The sequence below is a fragment of the Mycteria americana genome, chromosome 5 (assembly GCF_035582795.1).
Source record: "Mycteria americana isolate JAX WOST 10 ecotype Jacksonville Zoo and Gardens chromosome 5, USCA_MyAme_1.0, whole genome shotgun sequence".
Lineage (NCBI taxonomy): Eukaryota > Metazoa > Chordata > Aves > Ciconiiformes > Ciconiidae > Mycteria > Mycteria americana.
The window spans coordinates 2,390,105-2,412,986 of record NC_134369.1 but is presented as its reverse complement, the minus strand read 5'-3'; the positions used below and the strand labels follow the sequence as shown (position 1 = coordinate 2,412,986).

General features: G+C 46.8%; 1 protein-coding gene and 1 long non-coding RNA gene across 3 annotated transcripts in view; one reads left to right on the top strand and one right to left on the bottom strand.

The window, feature by feature from the left end:
- The window catches only part of LOC142410067 (uncharacterized), a 44,671-nt gene that overhangs the window by 8,013 nt on the left and 13,776 nt on the right, over window positions 1–22,882 (bottom strand). The window contains exons 1-5 of one of the 2 annotated variants that reach the window (XR_012775817.1): window positions 14,655–15,045; window positions 13,052–13,169; window positions 12,236–12,434; window positions 10,728–10,901; window positions 9,042–9,108 (exon numbers count right to left, since the gene is read on the bottom strand). This is a non-coding gene — a long non-coding RNA (uncharacterized LOC142410067). Of the gene's footprint in view, window positions 1–1,725; window positions 2,144–9,041; window positions 9,109–10,727; window positions 10,902–12,235; window positions 12,435–13,051; window positions 13,170–14,654; window positions 15,046–22,882 lie in introns of those variants that run through there. The other variant, XR_012775818.1, reaches the window with a different exon arrangement.
- Window positions 1,112–22,183, top strand: LOC142410063 (acyl-CoA 6-desaturase-like). The gene is made up of 12 exons (XM_075501947.1): window positions 1,112–1,575; window positions 7,511–7,621; window positions 9,082–9,279; window positions 9,746–9,847; window positions 10,784–10,909; window positions 13,176–13,236; window positions 13,727–13,803; window positions 13,997–14,094; window positions 16,104–16,200; window positions 17,769–17,848; window positions 18,685–18,810; window positions 20,201–22,183. The coding sequence occupies exons 1-12, from the start codon at window positions 1,369–1,371 to the stop codon at window positions 20,250–20,252; spliced, it is 1,335 nt and encodes a 444-aa protein (XP_075358062.1). The 5' UTR covers window positions 1,112–1,368; the 3' UTR covers window positions 20,253–22,183.

The window sequence follows — 22,882 nt, the reverse complement described above, 5'->3', positions numbered from 1 at the left end:
GGGTTGCTTCCCCTGCTTTTCCAGACCAGGTCAGAACACAGTGCTATTGAAAGACGAGGCAAAGAAAGGTCTGAGCTCCTGGAAGCCAGCGTTGCTCCAAGCCTAAGATTCGATCGTGCAACAGAACGCAGTAACTTAGGGAGTGCAGGCTGTACCCTACAACGTTCGTATATGAAATCCGCTTAGAATCAGCCAGTGCCTCTATAGAAAGGATTAATAAGCCTTCCACTTATTAATGCCAAATGGTCACAAGAAAAGATATCTATCACCAGGAAAGCTGTGGGATCCCTGGAGAGCGGCCAGACACCTTGAGACGTGAGAAAGGCAGCAGTGAAAACGCTCTTCCCTTGTTTTTGCCACCGCAACGCCTTGCATAACCTAATGACAGGGAGTATTTGATTATAAAGTGCCCCACAGCAAAGACAAGATGGCACCGTCCCACCTGCTCAGGAAAGCATCGCCCTAAGCGGGAGATCTCTAGCTGAGCCGGCTGTCAAAGGGCTCTCCTGTGGCAAAAGAAAACTGTTCAGTCTGACAGCCGTGGAGTCGGTAATTCAGCATGACGAAATAGAGCAAAGCAGCGCTAATTTCAGGCAGAATACCCAAAATCTCCTTTCTAAGCCCACCACTAAGAAGTAAGGTGAAAATGCGGGGGGGGGGGGGGGGGGGGGGGGAAGGGGGGGGGAGCTTTTTAAGGCTAAAATCCCGAGGAAAAGAAACTAAGAAAGAGGAGGAGGAGAGGGGGATGCCCGCGGCTCCCGGCCCCCGGCCCCCGCGGCGAGGGGGAGCGGGCGGCGGCGGCGGCCCCGGGCCGGCCTGGCCGGCAGCCGGCTTTGCGCTTCGAAAGATCGGGCAGGGCCAATGGCAGGGACCGGCCCGGCGGCGGGAGAGCCGGGATTGGTGCAGGAGCTCTGCTGATCCCTCTGGAAACCTCACCGGAGCTGAATGGAGGAGGATGCTGGGGGGGGGGGGGAGGAGGACGCTGGAGAGGGGGGGGGATGCTGGGGGGGGAGGAGGGTGCTGGGGGGGGGAGGATGCTGGGGGGGGAGGGGGGTGCTGGGGGAGGAAGGGGGGGGAAGGGGCCGAGCTTGCCACAAAACAGGGCTATGTGCGAGGAGAAAGTGCATCAGTCCGGGGAAAAGCAGCCTAGGGGGCACTTCCGAGCAAGCGAGGGAGCGGAGAGATTGCAAGGGCCGGGCAGCGGGAGACAAAGAGAAGGGAAGGACATGAGCCAAGGGAAAGGGAGAGAGCAGGGGATCAGCTGAGGTACATCGCGCAAGAGAAGCTCGTCCCCTCCGGCACATCCCCAAGGAGCGCGGGGAGAGGCGTCCCCCCTTTTGGCAAGAAGACGAAGGAGCGAGTGGCCCCATGGGGAAGGGGGGTGAGAAGGGAGGGGAGCCGGGGGAGCCGGAGGCGCAGGTCCGCTTCTACACCTGGGAGGAGATCCAGAAGCACACCCTGAGGACGGACAAGTGGCTGGTGATAGAGCGAAAGGTGTACAATGTCACCAAGTGGGCAAACAGACACCCGGGGGGCCAACGAGTGATCAGCCACTGCGCCGGCGAAGATGCCACGGTAAGGACCCACGCACGGCCGGCCCCGGGGCTGCCTCCCAGCTCTCGTCAGCAACCTCTGACAGGTCCTTGCTTTGCTGGTGGTTACTGAGAAGGGAGCCAGCTTTTGTGCAGCCGGCTGCCTGCCTCTCCCTCCCCATCTCCCTGGCACCTGCTGTCCGCCCAGCTCATCTCCCTCGCCGCTTCCAGCAGCCCAAAGGTTGGGCCGAGTCGGTGCCAGCTCCTTGGCCATCCGCTGCCTCCAGCCGTGGCGATTCGCGGCATCTGGAAGGTTGGTTGGGAGAGATTGCTGGGCTCGGCTTCAGTCCTGCTGGTTTGTCTTTGTCTCTTGTTTCTGCTCTGCCTGGAGCTCTGACTTCATGAGCAAAGCGTCCCAAGTCTTCCCCTCTTCAGCGTGTAGCTTGTGGCATGCGGAGTCACAGCAGCCCAGGCCAAGAAAGGGTTAACGAGAGGCCGGTCTGTGTTTCAAAGTTGCTTCTGTGAGGAGGGTGAGCTTGAGGCTTTAAAACAAGGAGCTTTTTAGCTTTTTCCCCAGGAGAGAATTCTCTAGAGAATTTAGTTACAGGTTTCTACAGAAAAGGGGGGGAAAAAAAAAAAAGAAACCCATTTGCTGCTGCTACAGTTGCTCCTGCACTTCATAGCTGCTTTCAGCTACCTCTCATGTTTCAGCAACTTAAAAAAAAAAAGCAAACAAACAAAACCAAACCCCAAAAAAAGCCTTGAAAAAGGAACAAAATGCCTCAGAGATTGTTGTCTGCAGTTACCCTCAAAGCCACCTTCTTCAGAAGTACACCCAGAGAGCATGTTGTCTCCCCGGGGCATTAGCCCATAGTTAATAAAATTTAAACTGCCTCAGAGCTTTTCTGAATATGTGCATGGTAAGCGGCAGGAGAGACCAAGCTGTAACATTAACTGTTCCTCTCCCACAGCTCTTAACACCTTAGCGAGAAGGAGGTTCTGTATGCGGCAGAATTAATTGGCCAGAATTACTAACACTTTCCTTTCCACCAGTCTCCATTTGCCTGTGGTCTGTGGTTATTTTCCATTCTTTTCCTTGAAGCGCTGAGATGTGTTTTGGTGTTCCTGTCCCCTTCCAATAAATCCTCTGAATGAATAGCTTTCTCCGTCAAAAAGATGGGCCAGGTTTTACTTTCAGCTGTTTAAAGGCAGGCTGGCTGAAACCGGAGGAGGAGTTTGACTCCTATCCCCAAGAATTTAACTCCAGTATCTCCACTAGAAACCAAAAAGCATCTGCTATTGCAACTGGAATCTTTGCAGGGGAGGCTAAAACAGAGGTTTGTGATTCTACTACTGCTGGTCCTCCTCCCACCCAGGGTACGCTGCATCCCACTATACGCACAGCAGCTCCCTGAAGGCATGGTCTTACGAAGGCTCTGAACTTGTTCATCACCGCTCTGAGCACTAAAACAGAATTGGCATCTTGTTTCCAGCTTCCTTGTGGTGAATAACAGTTTACTGCCAAAAAACCTCTCTCTCATTCAGGGTGAGAAAAGCCTTGGCCTTGACCCTGTCTGTCAAGGCTTAACTAAGAAGTTTCATTCAGTGTTGCAAGTTATCACAACTGGAAGAGTTTAGGAGGAGGAAAAAGCAATGATAAAAATTCAGTTTAACATGCTGACGCTCCTAGTTCTTACATGGCTTCCATCTTTCTCGGATTCTCCTTAGCACCATACGTAGTTAGGACCTCCAGTCCAGCAAACATGCACCAAAGGAACCTCAGCAACTTGTCCATTTATCTTAGACCAGTCCTCTAGAGGATCATGTGTAGCCATCTACCACAAGCTGCCCACTGTGCCGGGCCACTCTAAAGATACCCTGCTTGGTGATGTGTGAGCTAATTCATCTCGGGATGCTCACAAGACAGCTAACTGAGAAGCTTCTATGAGAGCTGCTATGTTCAGCATGCTCAGCTCATGCCAGGCAGGTTAGGAGTGCCCAGGCTAGCTTATGCACAAATTTCCCCTCCAGGTACTAACAACGCTGAGCATTCATTCATTTTAGGCCATACTTTAACGTGTTGAGACAGCATACTAGTGTGGGACAACCTGTTCTGGTATCACATCATGCCCAGTTGCCTTCAGAAAATGAAGGCAAGAGTATGCAAGGGCACTTTGCAGTCTCTCTGTTTCAGAGATGCTCAAGGATGTGAAAGAACATCCTTGCACTGACTGCACTAAGCACTTCAAATGCTCAGGTACACTTCATACCTCAGTAATACGGAGCTTTTTTCACCAAAAGCAGCTGGAATAATTCCCACTTACCCGCTTCCCATGAGACACTTCAGCTTATTTGGCCAGTAGACCACCAAGTTGGGAGGTCAGGTGTAAACATCACATGGCACTTCCCAGAGACGATCTTTTGCCTTTTGCTTTTTATCTCCTCTAGTACAGAACTGAGGACAATTCCAAAATTCAGGTAGTATCTTACATTCGGAACCTATTAGTAAAGGAGATGCATGAGATACAGCTAATAAAAAAGCAATCCTTCCATCGCTGTAGCTTTCTGTCTGATGATGGTAAGAGTATCCAGGAGATGTTATTCTCTCTCCTGCTTGGAGGCTATACTGAAAAAGCCCATTCTCTACATATGCCAATGACATATATGCGTATTACTTCTCAGTGAAGATAAAACTTCCCTGCTGCCAGTATTTCCTTCATGGCATAGGCTTGTGATAGCAGTGAAGTGGAAGATAGGTAGTGTAGCTTTGAATAACAACCGTGTTTTGACACGCACGATTGCATTTCTGACCAGTTCCAACCTTTACTTTTCATCGCCTCCAGAAAGAAGTGAGGCTATTAAGTTCAGAGGCAGAGGAGAACTCTACCTGGAAAAGTCACGACAGAGCATTTGTAAGCATGTTTAGAAAACAGATAGGCTACTGGCAGGGAAGCCCCAGGTAGCCAAAAATACCTTCTAGGTGGTCAGGCAGAAGCTGCTGTTCTGAGTCACCGCCCAATTAATACAACTCAAATCAGCGAGATCCCCAGCACGGTGATCCCTGTCAGCCCTCCAAAGACTTTTTTTTTTTCCCAATTAGTTTAAATAATACTGAGTCAACATCCTTTAATGCTTCTTATGTGTTCACCCTCTCCCTCCTTCCCTGTCTTCCCCTTTTTTTGCCCCAAATTGCAAACCCTTGCAGCAGGCACAGTCAGCTATTCACTTCCCCACTCATTCTCCTCTTCCCTCCACTTTCACGTCATCTGCAGATTGTACCAAGGAAGGAAACTAGCGACCAGACTTAACGTTTCAGTGACACATTTAGGGGTCCAAGAGCTGAAAATGCTACACTAACTGAAGCAGTAGTAAAAAAGGCTTAAGGCTGGTCTGCTACCAGTTGTAACCTTGGGGTAGTCAGTCCTTTCGTGTATCATCCCCTCTGTAGAAGGGAGAGGACGGTATTTCTTAACCCCAGATGGGCTGTGAGGATAACACCAGAGAGGGTGAAGGATGCATAGATTATGGTAAAGCAAATTAAATTCCTCGAAGTAGAGAAGGAAGCTGATGATTCAGGACAAGTAATTCTTTGCATGGGAAACTCCAAACTGTCTGCAGCACGGGGCTGTAGAAACAGCTTTGCTGGCCTTAAGAGTTTTCCCTTCATTTTGGCACCAATAAAGTAACAGCGGCGGCTAACCCAGGGCAGTCAACAAGCACTCGTCTCACTCATGCTGGGATAAGTTTTGCCAGTGATGCAGTCTTCATGAGCAGACCTGGGCAAATTGCTCCAAACTTCCCCCTGTGGGAACAGGGATCACTTTGTCCCTGAAACTGGTTACAAAAGGGGATAGCTTGGGCACTTCGGTACGGGCATGAGAGCTGAGCTAGGAAATTCTGGTGCTTTACAGAAGAAGTGCATCTCAGTTTCATTTCTGGCATTTTGGTTTGCCTCCTCCATTGAAACGGCTTTTTTTCCCCGCCTCCTTACATCTTCCCCCATAGCCTCTGGCATTTTATGGCTTTTATAATCTTTAAATCATTCCACAGGGTTTTATTTCTCTCCTGCACCTGTAGCTAGCTCGTCTCCCCCCCGCCGCCAATGCTGCATCTCCAACTTCTCATGTATCCTTTCTTTAACTTCAAGTTAAATGGCTCGGGTCAGCTTTCACTCTGCCTCCTTCTATGCCTCCCACAGCAAAACTTCTATGGTCAGAGTATTATTTTAAAGCTCAATCCGAAGTCTTGGAATTAGGTGAAAGTTTCTGTTGATTTTGGTGGACTTTGGGACCAAGGTTGTTGGCTGGTATTTTTGAACACCAGAGCTAGACTTTTGATGGAGGTCAACTCCCAGAAGGGTCAGCTGGACACAGTGAGCACTTTCCAGCCTGCCCTTTCTGTTTAGAGCCAGAAGTGAGATTTTAGTTGGTCCCTACTATTGTTAGGTAATGGGACAAAGGTGGAAAGGCTGAAGCATGGTACTCCCAACTTCTATTTTTGACTGTTTTTTCTGTACCAGTCTTAGCACTTCATGTAATTACATCCTTACAGCTCTCCTAGGTGATTTTCAAGAGTTAACTCCAGGTCTGTGCAGTAAGAAAAGGGCAAGGACAGAGTAAGAGTTTCTGACCTTCGTCAACTTTCTGTCCCTACCAGTATCTTTGGGGTTAAAATTCAAGCCATGCCATGTGAGAGGAGGGGTGTGCAAGATCTCACCACCAGCAGCAGATGCATCAAATATATGCTCCCATCAGGCATCTGTAGGACATAGGTAGACAAAAACATGTGGAAGGAGTACAGAAAAAGAAGAGCCAGCCAAACTCCAGAATGCCAGGATCAAAAAGACTCTACAAACAAGGCATTGTCCCTCCATATTAGAAGAAGTCTTGAAAATATGTAAGAAAAATATTATTCCAGCTGGGTTTCCTGCTTACCCAGCCTCAGGAGTATATGGGATAGGATTTATTTCACAAGTTTCATCCCTCAATTAGCCTCTGCTGCCGAAACTTAACAAGCTATTTATGTCTATTATCACGTGTTTGAGAGACTTCAGTAAAATGTACCCAATGTTCAAGGCATGTACTGAATAGAAAATATGCAAGCAGTCTCGCAAAAGATTAATGGGCCTCTTATAGGGACAAGCAGCCGTATACCACAGCACAGTAGAAATGACAAGAAGTCTTATGACATATATTGATAACTATCAGCTCTTCAAGACTGTTAAACTCCTTAGCATATTTCAGAGTAATGAATAAAGTTGCTTTTTGGTGTAAGTGCTTTTTTGAAAGGGGTCCTAGCCACTGCAAAGTTTGATAGCAAGCACTTTAAAGCAATTGCTTAAAGTTCTGGTACGCAGCCAAGTTTTTGGTTTGGTTCCTTCCTAAGACATGTTACTTGGACTTGGCGTGGAGATAGAATTGCCTATAGATCTAGAACATGGTTCTAGAATAAAGAAGAGTTAAGGTAGCATTCAGTTACTCATCTTTCAGAACAAAAAGAGAAACGCAATCTCCAAAATGAAGTCACCACTTTTTGCGCAGCCGTGTTAGTGCTGGGAGCTACAGGTCTGGCCAAAACATCCAGTAATATTTTCTGTATCTGCCGTCATGTCCAGGTTCAGTCACCACAGTCACTCCCTGCCTTGAATCGCCTGCAGGCAGCAGACTTCCAAAGGGTATTTATATCCTAGTGGGGATTTGCACAAATTCCCCTCTGCCTACCTTCTAAGGGAATTAACAGGATTTAGGTATTTAAAATACCTTCGCTTCCTACTAGATAAGCAAATTCATCAGCCTCTAGTAGAAGTGCTGCACTGAACAGCAATCACAAAGGTGGAAGTCAGTCCGGCACCGCTCTTTCACAGTAACACGGGGGGACAGGGAGAAGGACAGGGCTGGAGATGGACGGGAATGACGCAATGAGTAGGAAGCAACGGCTTACTCCTGAATCTCACACAGTTACTCGTATTTCCACTCCAGGATGCATTCCAGGCCTTCCATATCAATCCTACCTTGGTGCAAAAGTTTCTCAAGCCATTACTTATTGGAGAGCTTGCTCCAGGGGAACCTAGCCAGGACCGAGATAAAAACGTGAGTATTTGTTTCTGACCTGGGGTTTATGATGGGTATGTTCCACCATTTTTTTCTTCTCGGGATGTCCTCCAGGTCAGAGGCAGGCAGATTATAAAGGTCTCTTCGCTACAGGCAGCTCCAGAGAGGGAGAATACTCAGTAGCTGAACACCTCCATGTAGCAATGTGCACATCCCAGTATAGATTAAAATGTGTGTGGGAGGAAGACGACACATTCAGACTGGCTGTACAAGCCTTGTCTTTCCCGCAGAGCCACCAACAGCTCTGTCTATAGTAACCATGTCCCATTCCTAGCAGCCCATTCCAGGTGCCCAGGCTGGACTGATCCCATACTGAAGGGAAATGTGAACTGAGACATGGGGACTGGGAAATGCGCACCAGCCTTTGTGACTTGTGTCCCTCCTGCTATTCCTTCTCTGGTGACCAAGCTCTAAAGCACATCATTGCTTGCCTGTTACAGGGGAAGGAGAGGAGTGGGCAAAGAACTCTGCAAAGACTTCCAAACAAGTTGCTCACCACCTCAACAAGACTTGAATCTCTTTCACTCTTTGCTCTGCAGCTCCCTTTGACAGATTAACTCCCAGGGAAATACCTCTTTGAGACCCAGACTGGCTTATCCTGCTGAGCCCGGTACCAGCAAAGCTCTGGAGAGCAGCCGTATTTGTGCCACGCGTGGCACGAGCAATAGGCAGCTACGGGTGAGGTGAACCTCACTTTGCCTCATTTTGGTGGCTGTGCTTAAGGAGCAGCAACCCAGCAAGTACCTTTTCCACCCACTCTGCATCCTCAGGGCAGCTCTGTATCCCTCCCAGACAGTCCGTTCATTCATTATGCAGGCACAGGGCATGGCATGACTAGCTCTCGCCACGAAACTCAATCCTGTCCCGTTGTTTGTGACTGGCCATGATTATGATACATCTGTATCACTCACAATAGAAGAGACGCTGCTAACCCGCATTAACCCGGGCATGCTCTTCATGAATGATTGCACGGTAGCTGACCCACATATTGAATAGACAACGGGTGCTCTGATACTGGGTGCTCATCATCAGAGCTCTGGAATTATGCATAAGTAATAGGACTGAATTATCTCCTTCTCCAGCTGCCTCTTTAATACTTGTCAAGCTCATTCAGACCCGAGTCCATCAGCTGATGTAACTCTCAACAGAGCCAGGTAGTGCTGCTGATTCACAGCAGCAGGCTTGAATTACTCTCCTAGCTCAAGGTGCAGAAGGTCAGGACGTGGGCTCAGAGCAGCCAGGATGTACATTCATAGGAGAGTGCTATGAAAAGCTAGGATACAGGGTGAATATGGAGGCAGGTCCTTCCTTACTTCTGGAGTAGCCAACCAATGCAAGAAACAGCCAGGGTCCTTAGTATGGAACTTAGCCTTCCCTCCTTAGGCTCATCCAGACTGACTTATAAGCTGCATACTGTGTCTTGCACGTCTGTTTTGCAGGCCCAGCTGGTGGAGGATTTCCGGACCCTGAGAAAGACAGCAGAGGACATGAACTTGTTCAGAGCAAATCCTTTGTTCTTCTCGCTTTACTTGGGCCATATTATTGCAATGGAAGTTTTGGCTTGGTTAATGGTTTCGTACTTTGGTACTGGCTGGATCACAACTCTCATCCTCGCCTGCATCCTTACAACTTCCCAGGTGAGAAGTAATAGGCACAGAGTATACTGGCTACGCAAATCACGCAAGAGAAGGCCAGTGTGCGCTGAACTTTTCATATTAGATTAATTACCGGTGCAAAACATTCATACCAGTAAAAAATATTCACAACATAGCTGCCATTGTGGTGCCTTCTGGCCACCCCTACCCACTGCTGATTGTGGCTCACATATTTTTCTCACCTCCTTGGCCTTTCCTTCCGCATGTTGGTGGACCTGGCAGTGTTAGGTTTACGGTTGGACTTGATGATCTTAAGGGTCTTTTCCAACCTAAATGATTCTATGATTCTGTGTTCCCCTCCAGAACGAAAACAGAGATCTTCACCTTCTCACTTCAATTAATTCCCTCTCTTTCTCACACTCACAGCTTGCCTTCTGTCTCCATTTCCTTTTGTGCTTAACTCTGATTTCAAACAGCTTCCTAATTACTTTATTTCCCTTCATCCCAGGCCCAGGCAGGGTGGCTGCAACATGATTTTGGACACCTCTCTGTCTTTAAGAAGTCTTCCTGGAACCACATCGTCCACAAGTTTGTCATTGGACACCTGAAGGTAAAGGACATTATGGCCCCAGGGCACCGTGGAAACAGCCGCAGTCACTTTGACTATGTCAAAGTAGGAAACTGCAGCTCTAAGCCTTTCCACAGTGAGCAGATGCACAGAGGAGAAGTTAGTGGCCATTGCACATGGAGCTGTTGTCCAGAAAAGAGAAGAGAGCATGTTCTCCATAGCTGTTGGAGACCACAGTAGTTCCACAAGCTTCAGTGCAACTGCACCAATTTATAGCAGCTGAGGACAAAGCTCATTAAATTGCATAAAACCCTATTTTAACATCATATTTTTGCCATGCCCTCCACCTCCTTCACACTAAGGTATAGTATTTTTCAAATGTCCCACCCTGCCACATCCCATCCGTTCAAGGTGCCTTGAGAACTTCTACCCTGGGCAAGGTCCAGTGCAGCCCAGGCATCCACCTGCAGTAGGGTGCAGTATGGGACATAGCTTTGCCCATTCTCCCAAACCCACTTTGTCTTGTCTGGTTCCTCACAGGCACAGGCAATAGAGGGAAACCAGTATAATAATCAGAAAGGCAGCAAGGGGGTTTAGCAGTGGGCTTGGTAGTGTTAGGTTTATGGTTGGACTCGATCTAACGGTCTTTTCCAACCTAAATGATGCTGTGATTCAGCTACTAATAACAACTTCACATGTGGGAAGACATGATGACATGCAACTCGCTCAAAGTATATTTATTCCCTGTTCTTTCAATACGGATGATCCTTGGCGAGGGCAAACCAGCCCTCTGAAACCAGCAGCCTCATAGCAAGTGACAGCTTAGCCACTTACCCTTAGTGCGATTTCAAAAGCAAATAACAGTCTGGCCATAATCAGAGTTGCACTGTTCTAGTTTATATAAATGAATGGGTAATCCTACCATTAGAGGAAGTGTACTTTTCCATGGATTAACTCCTCATTCTTGCATCTGTCCAGGGTGCCTCTGCAAACTGGTGGAACCATCGTCACTTCCAACACCATGCCAAGCCCAACATATTCAAGAAGGACCCAGATGTGAACATGCTGCATATTTTTGTCCTCGGAGATACACAGCCTGTTGAGGTAAGGCAAAGTGGGTAAAATGTGGAAAACCATTGTCCTAAAGAGCTTCAGAGAACGCTTGTGAAAAAACAGGAGTTGGCTAGGATTGGTAGACATGACTTACACAGTCAAGTCTTCCAGGAATGGTAAAAAAGGAAATGCTTCATCCAGGGATTCCATCTGTCTATGTTGTCTGACAGGAGTTTGGCTCTCACACCCTCCCAAACCTTGGGCTGAAGAGCGAGATTGACTGTATAATTCCCTATCCATTTCCTAGACTGACCACAGGAGAAAGTGTTTGGGGGTAGCTTGGGAAAAGCAATGAAGATGGGACAGGAAAGGAAGTAGAAAGCCGTTAAAGACAACTTCATCCTGCTGGCTTGAAATATCAACATGAGGGGAAAATATGGTGTTCCTCAGTACTTCATCAAGAACATTTCAAAACTGATCTTCCATTTCCACAGAAAATATCCTCCAATATTAGTCCAGCTGTGCTCCAGACAACCTGGTCAAAGTCCTCTCCACTGGAGCCTTTGCCATGCAGTTGACGGGACGCTGCTTGCATAAGCAATATTTTCTTACTTTCTTACCTTAACTATGTACTGTCATGCTGCACACGAAATAGCAGGCTATGTTAAGGTATTTTAATTCAATCCGTAGAGCCAAAATATTTACTGTCTATTGTATAAAAACCTACACAAAGGACATAAACCATGTACCGTCCTTGGTCTGTTTTACAATGGAACAAGGATTTCTGGTTTTAAAAACAAAAAACAGACCAAAGAAAACAAAGAAACATCTGCAGCAAGTACAACACAGGGGAATACAACATTAAAAATTTAATGGTTCCTCAGCCAGCTTTTATACTATTGAGAAAGTAACTCCAGACACATGTAGGGGATATACACGCTGGTACATGGACATGTATAGAGAATGTCTTGCACACACAGAATTTTCAAGAGGCAGAAGGGCTCTTATACATGACTAAAATGAAAGCTGCCTCCTGGAGTATAAAAAAGCCAGTATCTTGTAGATGTAAATCAGTATCATGCTTTTAAATGTGTGCGTACCCCCCATTGGAAAATCTTGTGCCTGATAACTGGGTTTAAAAGCAGACCGTGGTTCTACCACTTAAAGGGAAAAGTAAGAATGTGAACATTTATGACAACAAGGAAAACTGGATCTCCGTCCTACAAAACATCTGAAATGTTAGGCCAGCATCAGTCTATCCCAATACTCTTTCACACTTGTATATAATCCTTTTCCAGATGATGCTAAGCACACAGCCTTTCAGAGCTCAGACCAGAGTGAATGATGTGGCTGATTTATTGGTGCTACAAGACTTACCTTCATTGGGAAGTTGCTATGCTGGAAGCAAAAATCCAAGCTCACAGCAACCCAGATTCTCCATGCATTAGCTCCTTGTGTGGACACTTCTGGAGCTCAAAAAAGACACTTCTGTATAGCTCTAGATATTTCAGTACGGAGATAAGGTTAGGAGACCACGTGCTCTTGGCTCCTCTTTTCACTGAAAAGAAATGGGCACCTGCAAAAATGCAGCAACCCAAGGTCCGAACCTGTGTTTGGAGAAACTTCTCTGCATCTGCTCTTTGTAGGTGGACCACAGTAACACAGGAATCGGTGCAGAATAGCTCTCAATGACAGCACTCTATTTTCTATCACTTACACGTCAGACTAGTGACATGACATTATAGATTTAAACACGTCTGTGTGACTTCCTGTAGTAACAGCTAAGGACCACGCTAGTTTTCCCACTGTTGGTAAAGTAAGCTTTTACAAGACCTGGCTAATGGCAGGAGTTCATGGGGGCTGATGGCTGCAGAAGTCAGAAAGGATCAATGGTTGGGACATCTTGCATGGAAGACTACCCAAGGATCATTGTCTTGCACTGGCATCCCATGTAGTGGCTTACCGAAGGTCAGACTTTATGCCTATCACATTTGTATCGGTAACGATGGAGACGATAGCAGCTCTTAGCACAGCCACAGGCACGGCAGAAGGTGGAGAAATGCATTAAAATGCCATCAGGCTCTCAAGTAAAAAGACATTATCTGAGTATCAAGCCAGAAGACTTTAAAAAGGAATTTACACCTAGCACAATTACAAAGTCAAGATATTTAACCATACCAAAACACTTTTTACCTTTACTGGTGTGGGAATTTAGTCAAAACTCCCCAGTCAATAAATAAAGAAGTATTGCAGAGAATCTTCTCTTACATGTGAGTGTCATAATCCAAGCCTGAGCTTTCTCCTCTGTGTCCTGCAGTATGGCAAGAAGAAGCTGAAGTACCTGCCTTACAACCACCAGCATGAGTACTTCTTCCTCAGTGAGTATCTCCCCTGCACTCTTCCTTTTTCCCTGAAGGCCAGTTGACCTTTCCCAGCCCCTACTGTGTTAGCAGAGCAACTCCTTACATCTCAACTCATCCTTCCCTTCCTCAGGACCACCATCCCCTGTGCAGGTCCCAAAATCATTTCGGTATGCTCTCAATGATACCCAAGCATCTTGAACATTGCCAGCACGGTCGTGTAAAGCAAGGCAAACACCTGGGACTGGGAAATAACTTCTGTGTGAGAGGCTCCATGGAAAAAATGCATGTTGCCAGTCAATGCTCTTTGATAAGTCAAGATGAAGGGGTGTGAAGCGGAGCCTCCTTCCTTCACAGAAAGGCAACCACTCCCCATCACCAGCACCTCACCTCTCTCACCAGTGCTAGGCAGACTTGCCCTAGAAGCAGTCCTAAATCACTGGCTCGCTCTCACGTCACACGCCTTTCCACCCCTCTGATGGCAAAAACATTTCCCTTTGCTTTGCAGTCTTCCCGCCTCTGCTCATCCCCGTGTATTTCCAAATCCAAATCATCTCGACCATGATCAGGCGCAGGTTCTGGGCGGTGAGTGAAACGTTCCCTCGATCTTTATGGTGTCCGGCTGGCTCGTAAGAAATCACACTTGCGTAGGGAGGGAGGCCTGTGGGCACGGATCGCGCTTGGCTGTATTAATTACCCAGCGCCCCTAAGATCACGAGCAAGGACACGCTATATGAGATAGGCAAAGTGATGCCTAATGTCTTCTCTCTTCCCCTAGGACCTAGCCTGGGCCATCAGCTACTACATGCGCTACTTCATCACATACATCCCATTCTATGGCGTTCTGGGATCCCTGTCTCTCCTCACTTTTGTCAGGTAGGAGATAAAGGGTCTCCCTGCTGCTCTCCCCTCCCTCCAGTGCCAGACAAACCAAGTCTCAGCTCTGCTGTGCCCCACAGGCCTTCCCTATTTAGGTTCTCTGCAATCATTGACCTCGCTGTGTGTTATCTTGGGTATTCCCACTGCTTCACTTACCTCTTATCATCTCCCAGTTCTACCTCCCCTCAGCAGAGATAGTTCTGGTGCTCAGCATCTTCCCCTGCCCTTGTGATGGTCCAGCCAGGATTCTCCTTTCTTTCCTCGTTCCCTGTTCTCACACGCTGCCCAATCCCAACACATTTATGCAATTTTTTTCCGCTTTGGCCAAGGCTGGACCCTTCCAGAGTGCCCCAGGCCACCCTCTTCCCAGCTTACTGGGAAGGTAATTCATGAGCCCTCCTGAGCACCGTACGTGCTTCCCCTGCAAGTGAAGTGCTCACCACTTCTCCCAGTGTGGAAGATGCATGGCCTGTACACTACACACACACGTCATTCCTTCTACACAGAGCTTTGGACCTCAGAAAGCTCTTTCACACCACAAATCAAAGTGTTCCTACCCCTCCGCTCCAGTCTGACCCCTCCAAAGCCACCTCCTTCAGCCTATGGAGACGTGCTTCTTGTGTCTCTTCATTTTGACTGGTCTTCTGGCCCCTTATCCTTACCAGGCTTCATGATGCGCTGCTCTTAGTACACAAACAGTATTAATCAGCCAACTGCTGTTTGACTGATGCATGGAGAGTTCGGTGAGAGACCTAAAAACATGAACAGCAAGCATAAGCTGCCAGAATGAATTGGGCATGGTAGGGCTTGGGATGCTTACACACTGAATGGTTACAGTATTCCAGATGGCAGCACTGAATTCGTGCTTTCTATCAGGAATTTCTATTCACAATAGAAATTTGTGAATTTCTAGCCCGCATGCAATAGCTGCAATTCTTCTGGCTAATACCAAAGGGTGGCATTTAGTCCCACAGTCAGCATTAGTTTAAGGAAAACATTTTCTAAAAAAATCATTTTTTGGGTAAAAAGAAATGGCAACAGATGTAGAATAAACTTCATGACTTAAGTTTTCATAGTTTCAAAACACTTTGGACTTAAGGAAAACAGGAGATTCAAAAGACATACCTTTGTCTAAGTGCCTAGCCAACCTTTTCGGTCTGAAATCAAGCTGAAAAACTTATGACAGCCGACCTATTATTTCCAAAGCTTCTATATTTTGATTAAGCTGAAAGTGCAAGAAGAAAAATTGCAAATTCAGATCATCTGCTCTTTCAGAAAACAAGCCTAAAGACTAGAACAAGGATGCTTCTGGACAGCTACCTTGTCAACATACATCTAAGCCTCAGCCTAGAGAAACTACTTTGGGTAAATGAGGAGAAGAAAGTGCATTTCTGTAGACTATTGTGCAGGCGCTAAAAATGCGGTTCTATACCATAAGCAATAAACAAACCGCTCGAAAGCAATCCCCAGGCCAGTGCAGAGTTGAGACTTATGGTAAAGGTACTGAGAGAGCAAAGGGAAGCTGGGAGCTCCAGCGTGCTAAGCTTGACACGCAGAAAGCTAACGCCAACGGGCAGGTGGATTTTGAAATTAATGTCTATCCAGCAAGCAATGGGAAAGACGAAAACAGTTCTGAGAATTTCTAAATCAGGGCTTTCTTTTTTTTCAGGGAGTTGGATCATCTTTATTTACTGAAAGGCAAAAGTAGCATGAGAGATCAATCCACTTCTGCGGAAGAGGGAGAGGGATAGCCCAGTAGGATGTCCTCCTTGTGTTTAATCGTAATTGCCTTAGTCCCAGAGGTGTAAAGAGGAGAAGGGAAATTCATCACAGAAGCGATTCTCTCTGGTTTCCGTAGAGAGAGAGGTGTTTCCTTCCCTACCTCGGAGAAATATTCTCTTTGCACGTCGTGTCTCCTTCTGCTCCCTGTAAACCCCACTCTCTTCACCTCATGTCCTGAGCTGCAATATCAATTGTCATGCTTTTTTGCCGGTTTGTTTTTGAAGGTTTCTGGAGAGCCACTGGTTTGTGTGGGTCACCCAGATGAATCACATTCCAATGGAAATAGATTGTGAGAAGCACAGAGACTGGCTTAGCTCTCAGGTAACCGGGAGGGGAAAGAATACTTCTGATTTACCCCAAAACGGATTAGAAATTTACTCAAAGAGCGGATGGGTTACCACTGTCCCCAGGTACGAGTGTACGGTCTCTGCCCATGATCCCTCCCATACAGATGTTCTCCCCAGAGCCAGTAGCGCTGGGTCAAGACAGGGGAGTCCACACTTCTGTAATTAATTTGAGAATCAAAAGGTTGTCTTTTGTTCCTTCAGATTTGAGGGAGTATCAGGTTCAAGAAGCACGATTTGGCTTTCCTGTGTGGTGTATTTTGCCATACACACATGAGCAAATAGAAGAGCCCCAATGAAAATCAAAGCTGAAGAGACAGCTGAATATATTTCTAAAGTTTATAATTCACCAATAAGGACTGAAATGAAAACCAGCTGCTTTCTACATCTTTTTAATGCCTGGTCAGACACATCCACCCTGCTGAAAGGTTACTTCTTACTTACAGTGGTCCAAGTCCTATTCAGACCTAGAGGCTAAAGAGAGCAACTTTGACACTGGGCATATGAATTTGGTATACCTGAGCTGAGAGAAGAAATCATCTCGTGCGTTAATTAGTATAATTAGTATTTGCAGTTGTTAATGAGGCCTTGAAGGTGAGCTTTCAAAGTCTGACAGTCCGTTTCTCCCCCTTGTGCTAAAAACACTAAAGCACTAACAATAAAAGCGCTAAAAGCACACTCAGGAAAGCTCCTAAGCATTTGTTTTAAATTAGGCATGCGAAGAGATTCACTGAAGTGGTGGCAGTGTTCAGATGTTCACCTTAAGTTTTTGCTTAAGCACTTTATGCAACTGGAGTTTGTAAACAGAGAGAGGTTGTGAGAGTGAGAGATTTGGGGAGGGGGACTATAAGGGAGACAGAGATGGGGGGGAAGAGAGAAAATGTGTGTACGATAGAGGGAGATAAGCCTCTTGCCACCGATGTGGTTTTACGATGCATCTTGGGGGGGGGGGGTGAGGAGAGTATCTCCTATGGCTACTACGTAGAAATCACAGCTTAGCCAGTTCAGAGCGTAAGAGGATTTTAAGAAAGACTACCTAATTTTACAATCATGAATAGCAAGAGTAGCTAAGAAATATTTCCAGAATATTCAGATCTTGCACTTCAGGCAAACTGGGCAATAACTAGATGGGATGGGGAAAGCAGGCTTTCTGTGTCCGTGCATTTTTCCTCCCCTGTTTTCCACCTTGGTACTGTTGTTAACCGTCTGGTCTTTAATGGGAAAGGCTGAGATTTAGGAGTCTAAACTTGGACTGCTACGTGACTCGTCACCAAACGTCCACACACTGCCTCCTTATATTGTCCCCTTTACCACCGGTCAAACCCGGGGAGGCACGGTCAGCACAACAGTTGACAGTAAGCCCTGAAGGAGGATTAAAACTCCCCTTGCTGCACCCCGCTATCTCAGCACGGCAGTCTTCTGCGCTCCGACGGCTCCGTAGTGCAGGCAGACACACATCAGCCCCCGCCACAGGCAAGAGGAGCTTCGTTCTGATTTTAGGGTGAGACTTCACTAGTCTTCACAGCTGCTTTCTTACCTCCACAGGTGGCAGCCACTTGCAATATCGAGCAGTCCTTTTTCAACGACTGGTTCACCGGGCACCTGAATTTTCAAATCGAGCACCAGTGAGTATGGGCACCAAATCATTTGGCCATTACCGGGTTGTCACAACGCTGGACTTGAGGCGAGGGAAAGTCTGCTAAAGGCACATGTGTGGGATGGGGCAGGATCTCCGGAGTGCTACCATATGCCAAGGAAAGAGAGTCCCAGACTACTGGGGGTCGTAGTCTGCTTCTACGACAGGCACAGCATCTTTCTCTCTTGCTACCAAATACTTCAGCTTTCACTCTCACAATTTTAATTTGGGGTTTAATTAGGAGTCAGTGGTATGAATCTACCAGTTACAATGGCTATGGACTCATCTCCTGAGCTAACTACTTGAACTTGAGTATCCATTTCAGAAATTTCCTCTCCCTGACTAAAAGCACTTCAGCGTTTTATAGCATGGGAGAGCTGTGTTGGGACTGTGTACACTGCTGGGTACCAGGTTCCAGGAAAGATATTAAAACCAGGGCCATATGGATAGTCTATTGCCAGTGACAACACCAAATGTAAAAGAGACGGCATTTAGGGTGAGGCTGACTGGTTTGGAAGTCAGCTTAGGAAACCTCCATTGAACAGCACAGGGCAAGGTGATCCCAAGTTCTTCTTTACCTGCTTCTCTGTTCCATGAGCTTCCAGAGGTGGGAAATCAATGCGTTCAGTTTTCACAAGCCTCCTTGAAACAGAGGACTGTAAAGCATGGGTAACTCTCTGTGCCTCTCCTTCTTTTGTCTGCTTGTACAGCTTGAGGAGAAGGCATTCATAATTAGCCCCAAAGAGAGGCAGAGAGAGATGCCCGTCCCTTGGGGTTAGTCCCTATAGAGTTTTCTCAGGTTTGTTTTCTCTTTCTCTATTCAAGCCTGTTTCCAACAATGCCACGGCACAACTTCTGGAAGGTGAAACCTTTGGTGAAGTCGTTATGTGCCAAGTATGGAGTCCAATATGAAGAGAAGCCTCTTGGAAAAGCATTCGTAGACATCGTTGGGTAAGGTCCTTCTAGTACCATCTCCAGCTTGCAATTCATTGTTACGTGAACAGCCTATATTTTCTAGCGCTGAGAATTCAGGACACTATAGACCCTTCAGAAACACCACGTCGATATGTTGTAATCTGGTGTCACTAGGTTAATAATCTTCACATGGCAGTCCAGGGAACACCTGCAGCAACGTTGACCCACAGCAGAAACGACGCAGCTCCACTGATTTAGTGGACTAACGCCAGGTCACAACAGATGGGAAGCTGCTTCACTCCACCATGGGGGAAGAAGCAACTGTCCCCCAGAGCAGCTTCTGCAACCAGAGTACTGCTATCAAAGTAGCGAATACTTAGCTTTAGATGGGTACTAACCTGCTCTAATAGGGACCTTTTTTATAATACCTTTTTAAATGCTGTTCTGGCAGCTGATGATTCTTGCTTTCGGGAGCTGGCAGCATGTCTTCAGGCTGCAAACTGAGATGAATCAAAGGGGAATGAGTCAGGTTACTGCCCGTGCTGTTTCCCATTTGAGTCCTGCCAGCAGCAAAGGGCTATTCCCTATAGACATAGTTGAAGCCTAGTCTAATAGTCCTTGTCAGGCAGACTCTAGGTTAACATTTCTGTCTCAGTTACTCCAAGGGGAATAATTCATGACAAGGAACATGAGAAAGTATTCTGCAGGCCAGGGATCTCCACTCTCAAACCATTCGAAGCTCATGCAAATTCAAGCAGATTGACCCCAACATGCAAAAGGGATGAAAACTGTTTCAAAACCTCCTTTGGTTCTCTTATCCAACTGGCCCAGGAAAATGCATGCAACACTGAGACCCGGGGGGATGATGCCAGCATCCCACCATACAGAGCCCACGTCCCTACACAAGTTCTCAGAAACCATCTCAGCAATTACTCGCCCTCCCAATAGAAGAATCATCTTCTGTAAACCATATAAAGCTACATTTCCAGCCTCCAGACCGCATTCTGTTTGTCAGAGGACTTCTGGGCCCAAACCAGCTCACATCTCTCACATAATATTTACGGAGCTGATGCAAATGGGAAATTCTGCGGACTTTCCTGGGGGGGATGTGGGGAAGCTCCTTCGGAGGTGCAAAGTGGTGAGCCCAGGCAAGGCTGCTCTGCTGTTTATTCAGGGCCAGAGGGATTACAGATAACACAGTGGGCATCAGGTGAAGTTCTTGCCCATGGAGTCTCACGCTGGTCACTTTGGGGGTCTAAAGAACAAAATAGGTAGCTCTTCTTGCTGTATCTGCTATACTGGGGAAAAGACATTCAGTGTCCTAAGGATTCATATTCAAATTCAGTAACACGCTGCTTTGTAGGAAAAAACCGACAGAGGGAGGATTCACATGCCAAACAAACTTCTCTTAATTTTCTTTCCACAGGTCCCTAAAGAAATCTGGAGACCTATGGCTGGATGCTTACCTCCATAAGTGAACATGAATGTTAACGGGGAGGTGTGAGTGACAGGGAGGGATGGGGAGGTGCGCGGGGGGGAAATCACGTGTGTGTCTTTTACTCTCAGATTTCAGTCTATATCTACGTGCACAGCTGGAGGGGAGTTTCCTGTCTTGTGAACTGCTACTGGTACGGGCTCAGGCAACCTCTTTAATCCAGACAGATTTAAAATGTACTTCAGAGGATGAAAAGCAATGCCGGTATTGCACAAAACGGAAGGCTGGGAGAGGATGGAGAGAAGGAGTGTTTAAAAAAGGGGCATTAATATCCGACCTTGACCTTCTCTTTACAAGATTCATTCTAGTTCTGCCTAAACCACACAAGCCCCTGATTCCCAGACACATCAGGCTTGTTAGGCTTCAGTGAGTATTTACAATCCAAGGACACCCCAGTCAGCTTATGCCTCTTTCCTCTTTCCCATGTTTGTGTAAAAGAGGAGCTCAGCACAGAGTTTCATTTTGTTATCAAGGAAAAAAATAATGCGGTCCAGCTGCCGTACCGTGATGGGGCTTTCAGCCCTGCCCAGAGCCTGGCTGTCTTGGACTCCCTCCTTTCTCTCCCTTCTTTCTTTCTCTCATCATAGCATCCCTTTAGTAAAAGCTGTGATACTGACCCTGCACAACTAACGTCTAACCACCTCTCAGCAGGGTTAATACAGCCGTATTTTTATGATCAGCCCCTATTTCCAGGGCTCCATGGAAGATCTTTGGGCTTAAACAGCAAAATGCCTCCTTTAGGAGAGGGTCTATTTTCTCTTTAACGAGCAACAGATCTGGCACAGCATTATGGTTGTCAGTAACTTACACAAAAGACCAAAATAAGTCACATAAGCAAAACTTACTAATTGCTTGCGAGTGCTCCGGTGTAACCACAAATGGTCTTTTCAGCAGAGCCGTTAGGCAGTGTGCTGCAGAAACGCGTGGCTCTGCCTGCCTGCACATGCCTGGCAGAAACCAAGCCTCTTTCTGCTTGCCAGAGGCCAGGAGCGATGGCACTGTTTGCCCTTCTCTTGGGAACAATCAGCGAAGAAAATGAGTCCTCCCTGCAAAAGAAGGAGCTGCCCAACCGTTCGACCTGGCCCAGGTCCTTCAGGGAGGCAGCTGAAAGCAGAATTGAGCAGGCTGTGCTGGTGATACGAAGCCTTCTGTAGAACCCTCTTACCAGTTGTCTAAAACTCTTTTCTGGCCAACAACTAATTACCAAAATCCATGAATGGCTTATCAGGAGATACGGTTGAACAGCTTCCAGGTGCTTCTCTAACAGGCAACCTGATCCCAAATAAATCAAGGGCTTCAGATTAATTTGTAATACAAGAGAGGAGACATATTCTTTGGTTTATGGTGAAGGGCCACGGTTTCAAAAGCAGTCTCCAGTTCCAACAGCTGTCTCGTTGCTCACTCAGTAGGGATACTCTAGTTCTTCGGCAAGGACTTTGCATGCCTCATTACTTTGCTCAGCGCTCAAACTGGATCCTCTCTATCAAATCCTTGAATGCTAACAGAGTCCTACAAAATCAGCAAGGTTCTTTGTGAACAAAGACAACTCCAGGACTGTGACCAGCCACTTAAAAAACAAATGTATTCCCACCCCGCTCTTTGGAGAATAAGATGAGATTATTTCTTTGCTTACAGATGGGAAACTCGTAGGCAGGACTGCAACTTAACCTAGCTACTAATACTTAAGGTTTGTAAAGGGCTTATTTTGGCGTTCTTGCCCACCCCTAAGCTGGCAATACCTGAATAGCGCTAGGAATGTTTAGGATGAAAAGCTACTGCCTCTGGGGTGTCTGAGGCTCGAACAGACTTTGAGCAATTTTTATAATTGATTTCTAATAGCATAAACAATAATGTCCTTCTGGATGCTGTAATTTCCCAGACAGGTAGTAGTGGGCTAGCCCGGGAGTGTGGCTAGTAGTGGGCTAGCCCGGGAGCGTGGCTAACATTGTTAAGACTGCCTTAATATGTGCATCTCTTTCTGACTCCTTGAATGTATCTCACTGTCTCTGCTCCAGCAAGGATGACCACAAGCACACAGCAGCATCAGCAGTGCAATCTTTTCAATATTCAGCTTATTTTTCTGACAGTTCATATTTTTTCACCCCTCCCGTTCTTATTTCCAGAGCAAATGTTTTCTCAGTACAGATGCCTTATCCTCCTTAGCACTGTCCCCTCTTCTCTCTCTTACCTTTCTTCTTGGGCAACTGTTTGCTTTTCAACACCTAGAGAAACTGCAGAAAACTGGTAGCTCAGCCTAGGTAACTAGTCCTGCTTTAGCAGCTTGGCTTCCTTCTTGCCCCTGACCAGTCTACTGGAAGGACTGTTTTTCTGCTAAAACCCCAAAGTACTGCCAACACAACAGCCTGGCCTAAAGGTGCCTAGGAGACAGCAGCTGCTACTGATGAATGCTGAAAGAACTTGAAACATTGAAGGAGAGCAACCATGCTGCAACGATCTGCAGAAGAAAAGACCAGCTCTTAGGCAAATGGGCAATTTTTTTCCCAAGACTTTAGCAGAAGATACCAAAGGGAAGAAAGGGGGGAACAGGAGAGATCTTAATATTAACTCTTCCCCAGCTACTTGCTTCTTTCAGACTCTCGAAAAATCACCTTT

Excerpts from the sequence above, each read along its gene's own strand:
- LOC142410063 (XM_075501947.1), top strand. The coding sequence starts at position 1,369 with ATGGGGAAGGGGGGTGAGAAGGGAGGGGAGCCGGGGGAGCCGGAGGCG. Across the intron at positions 7,622-9,081 it reads GCCAGGACCGAGATAAAAAC|GCCCAGCTGGTGGAGGATTT; the intron begins GTGAGTATTTGT and ends TCTGTTTTGCAG. Across the intron at positions 13,237-13,726 it reads GCATGAGTACTTCTTCCTCA|TCTTCCCGCCTCTGCTCATC; the intron begins GTGAGTATCTCC and ends TTTGCTTTGCAG.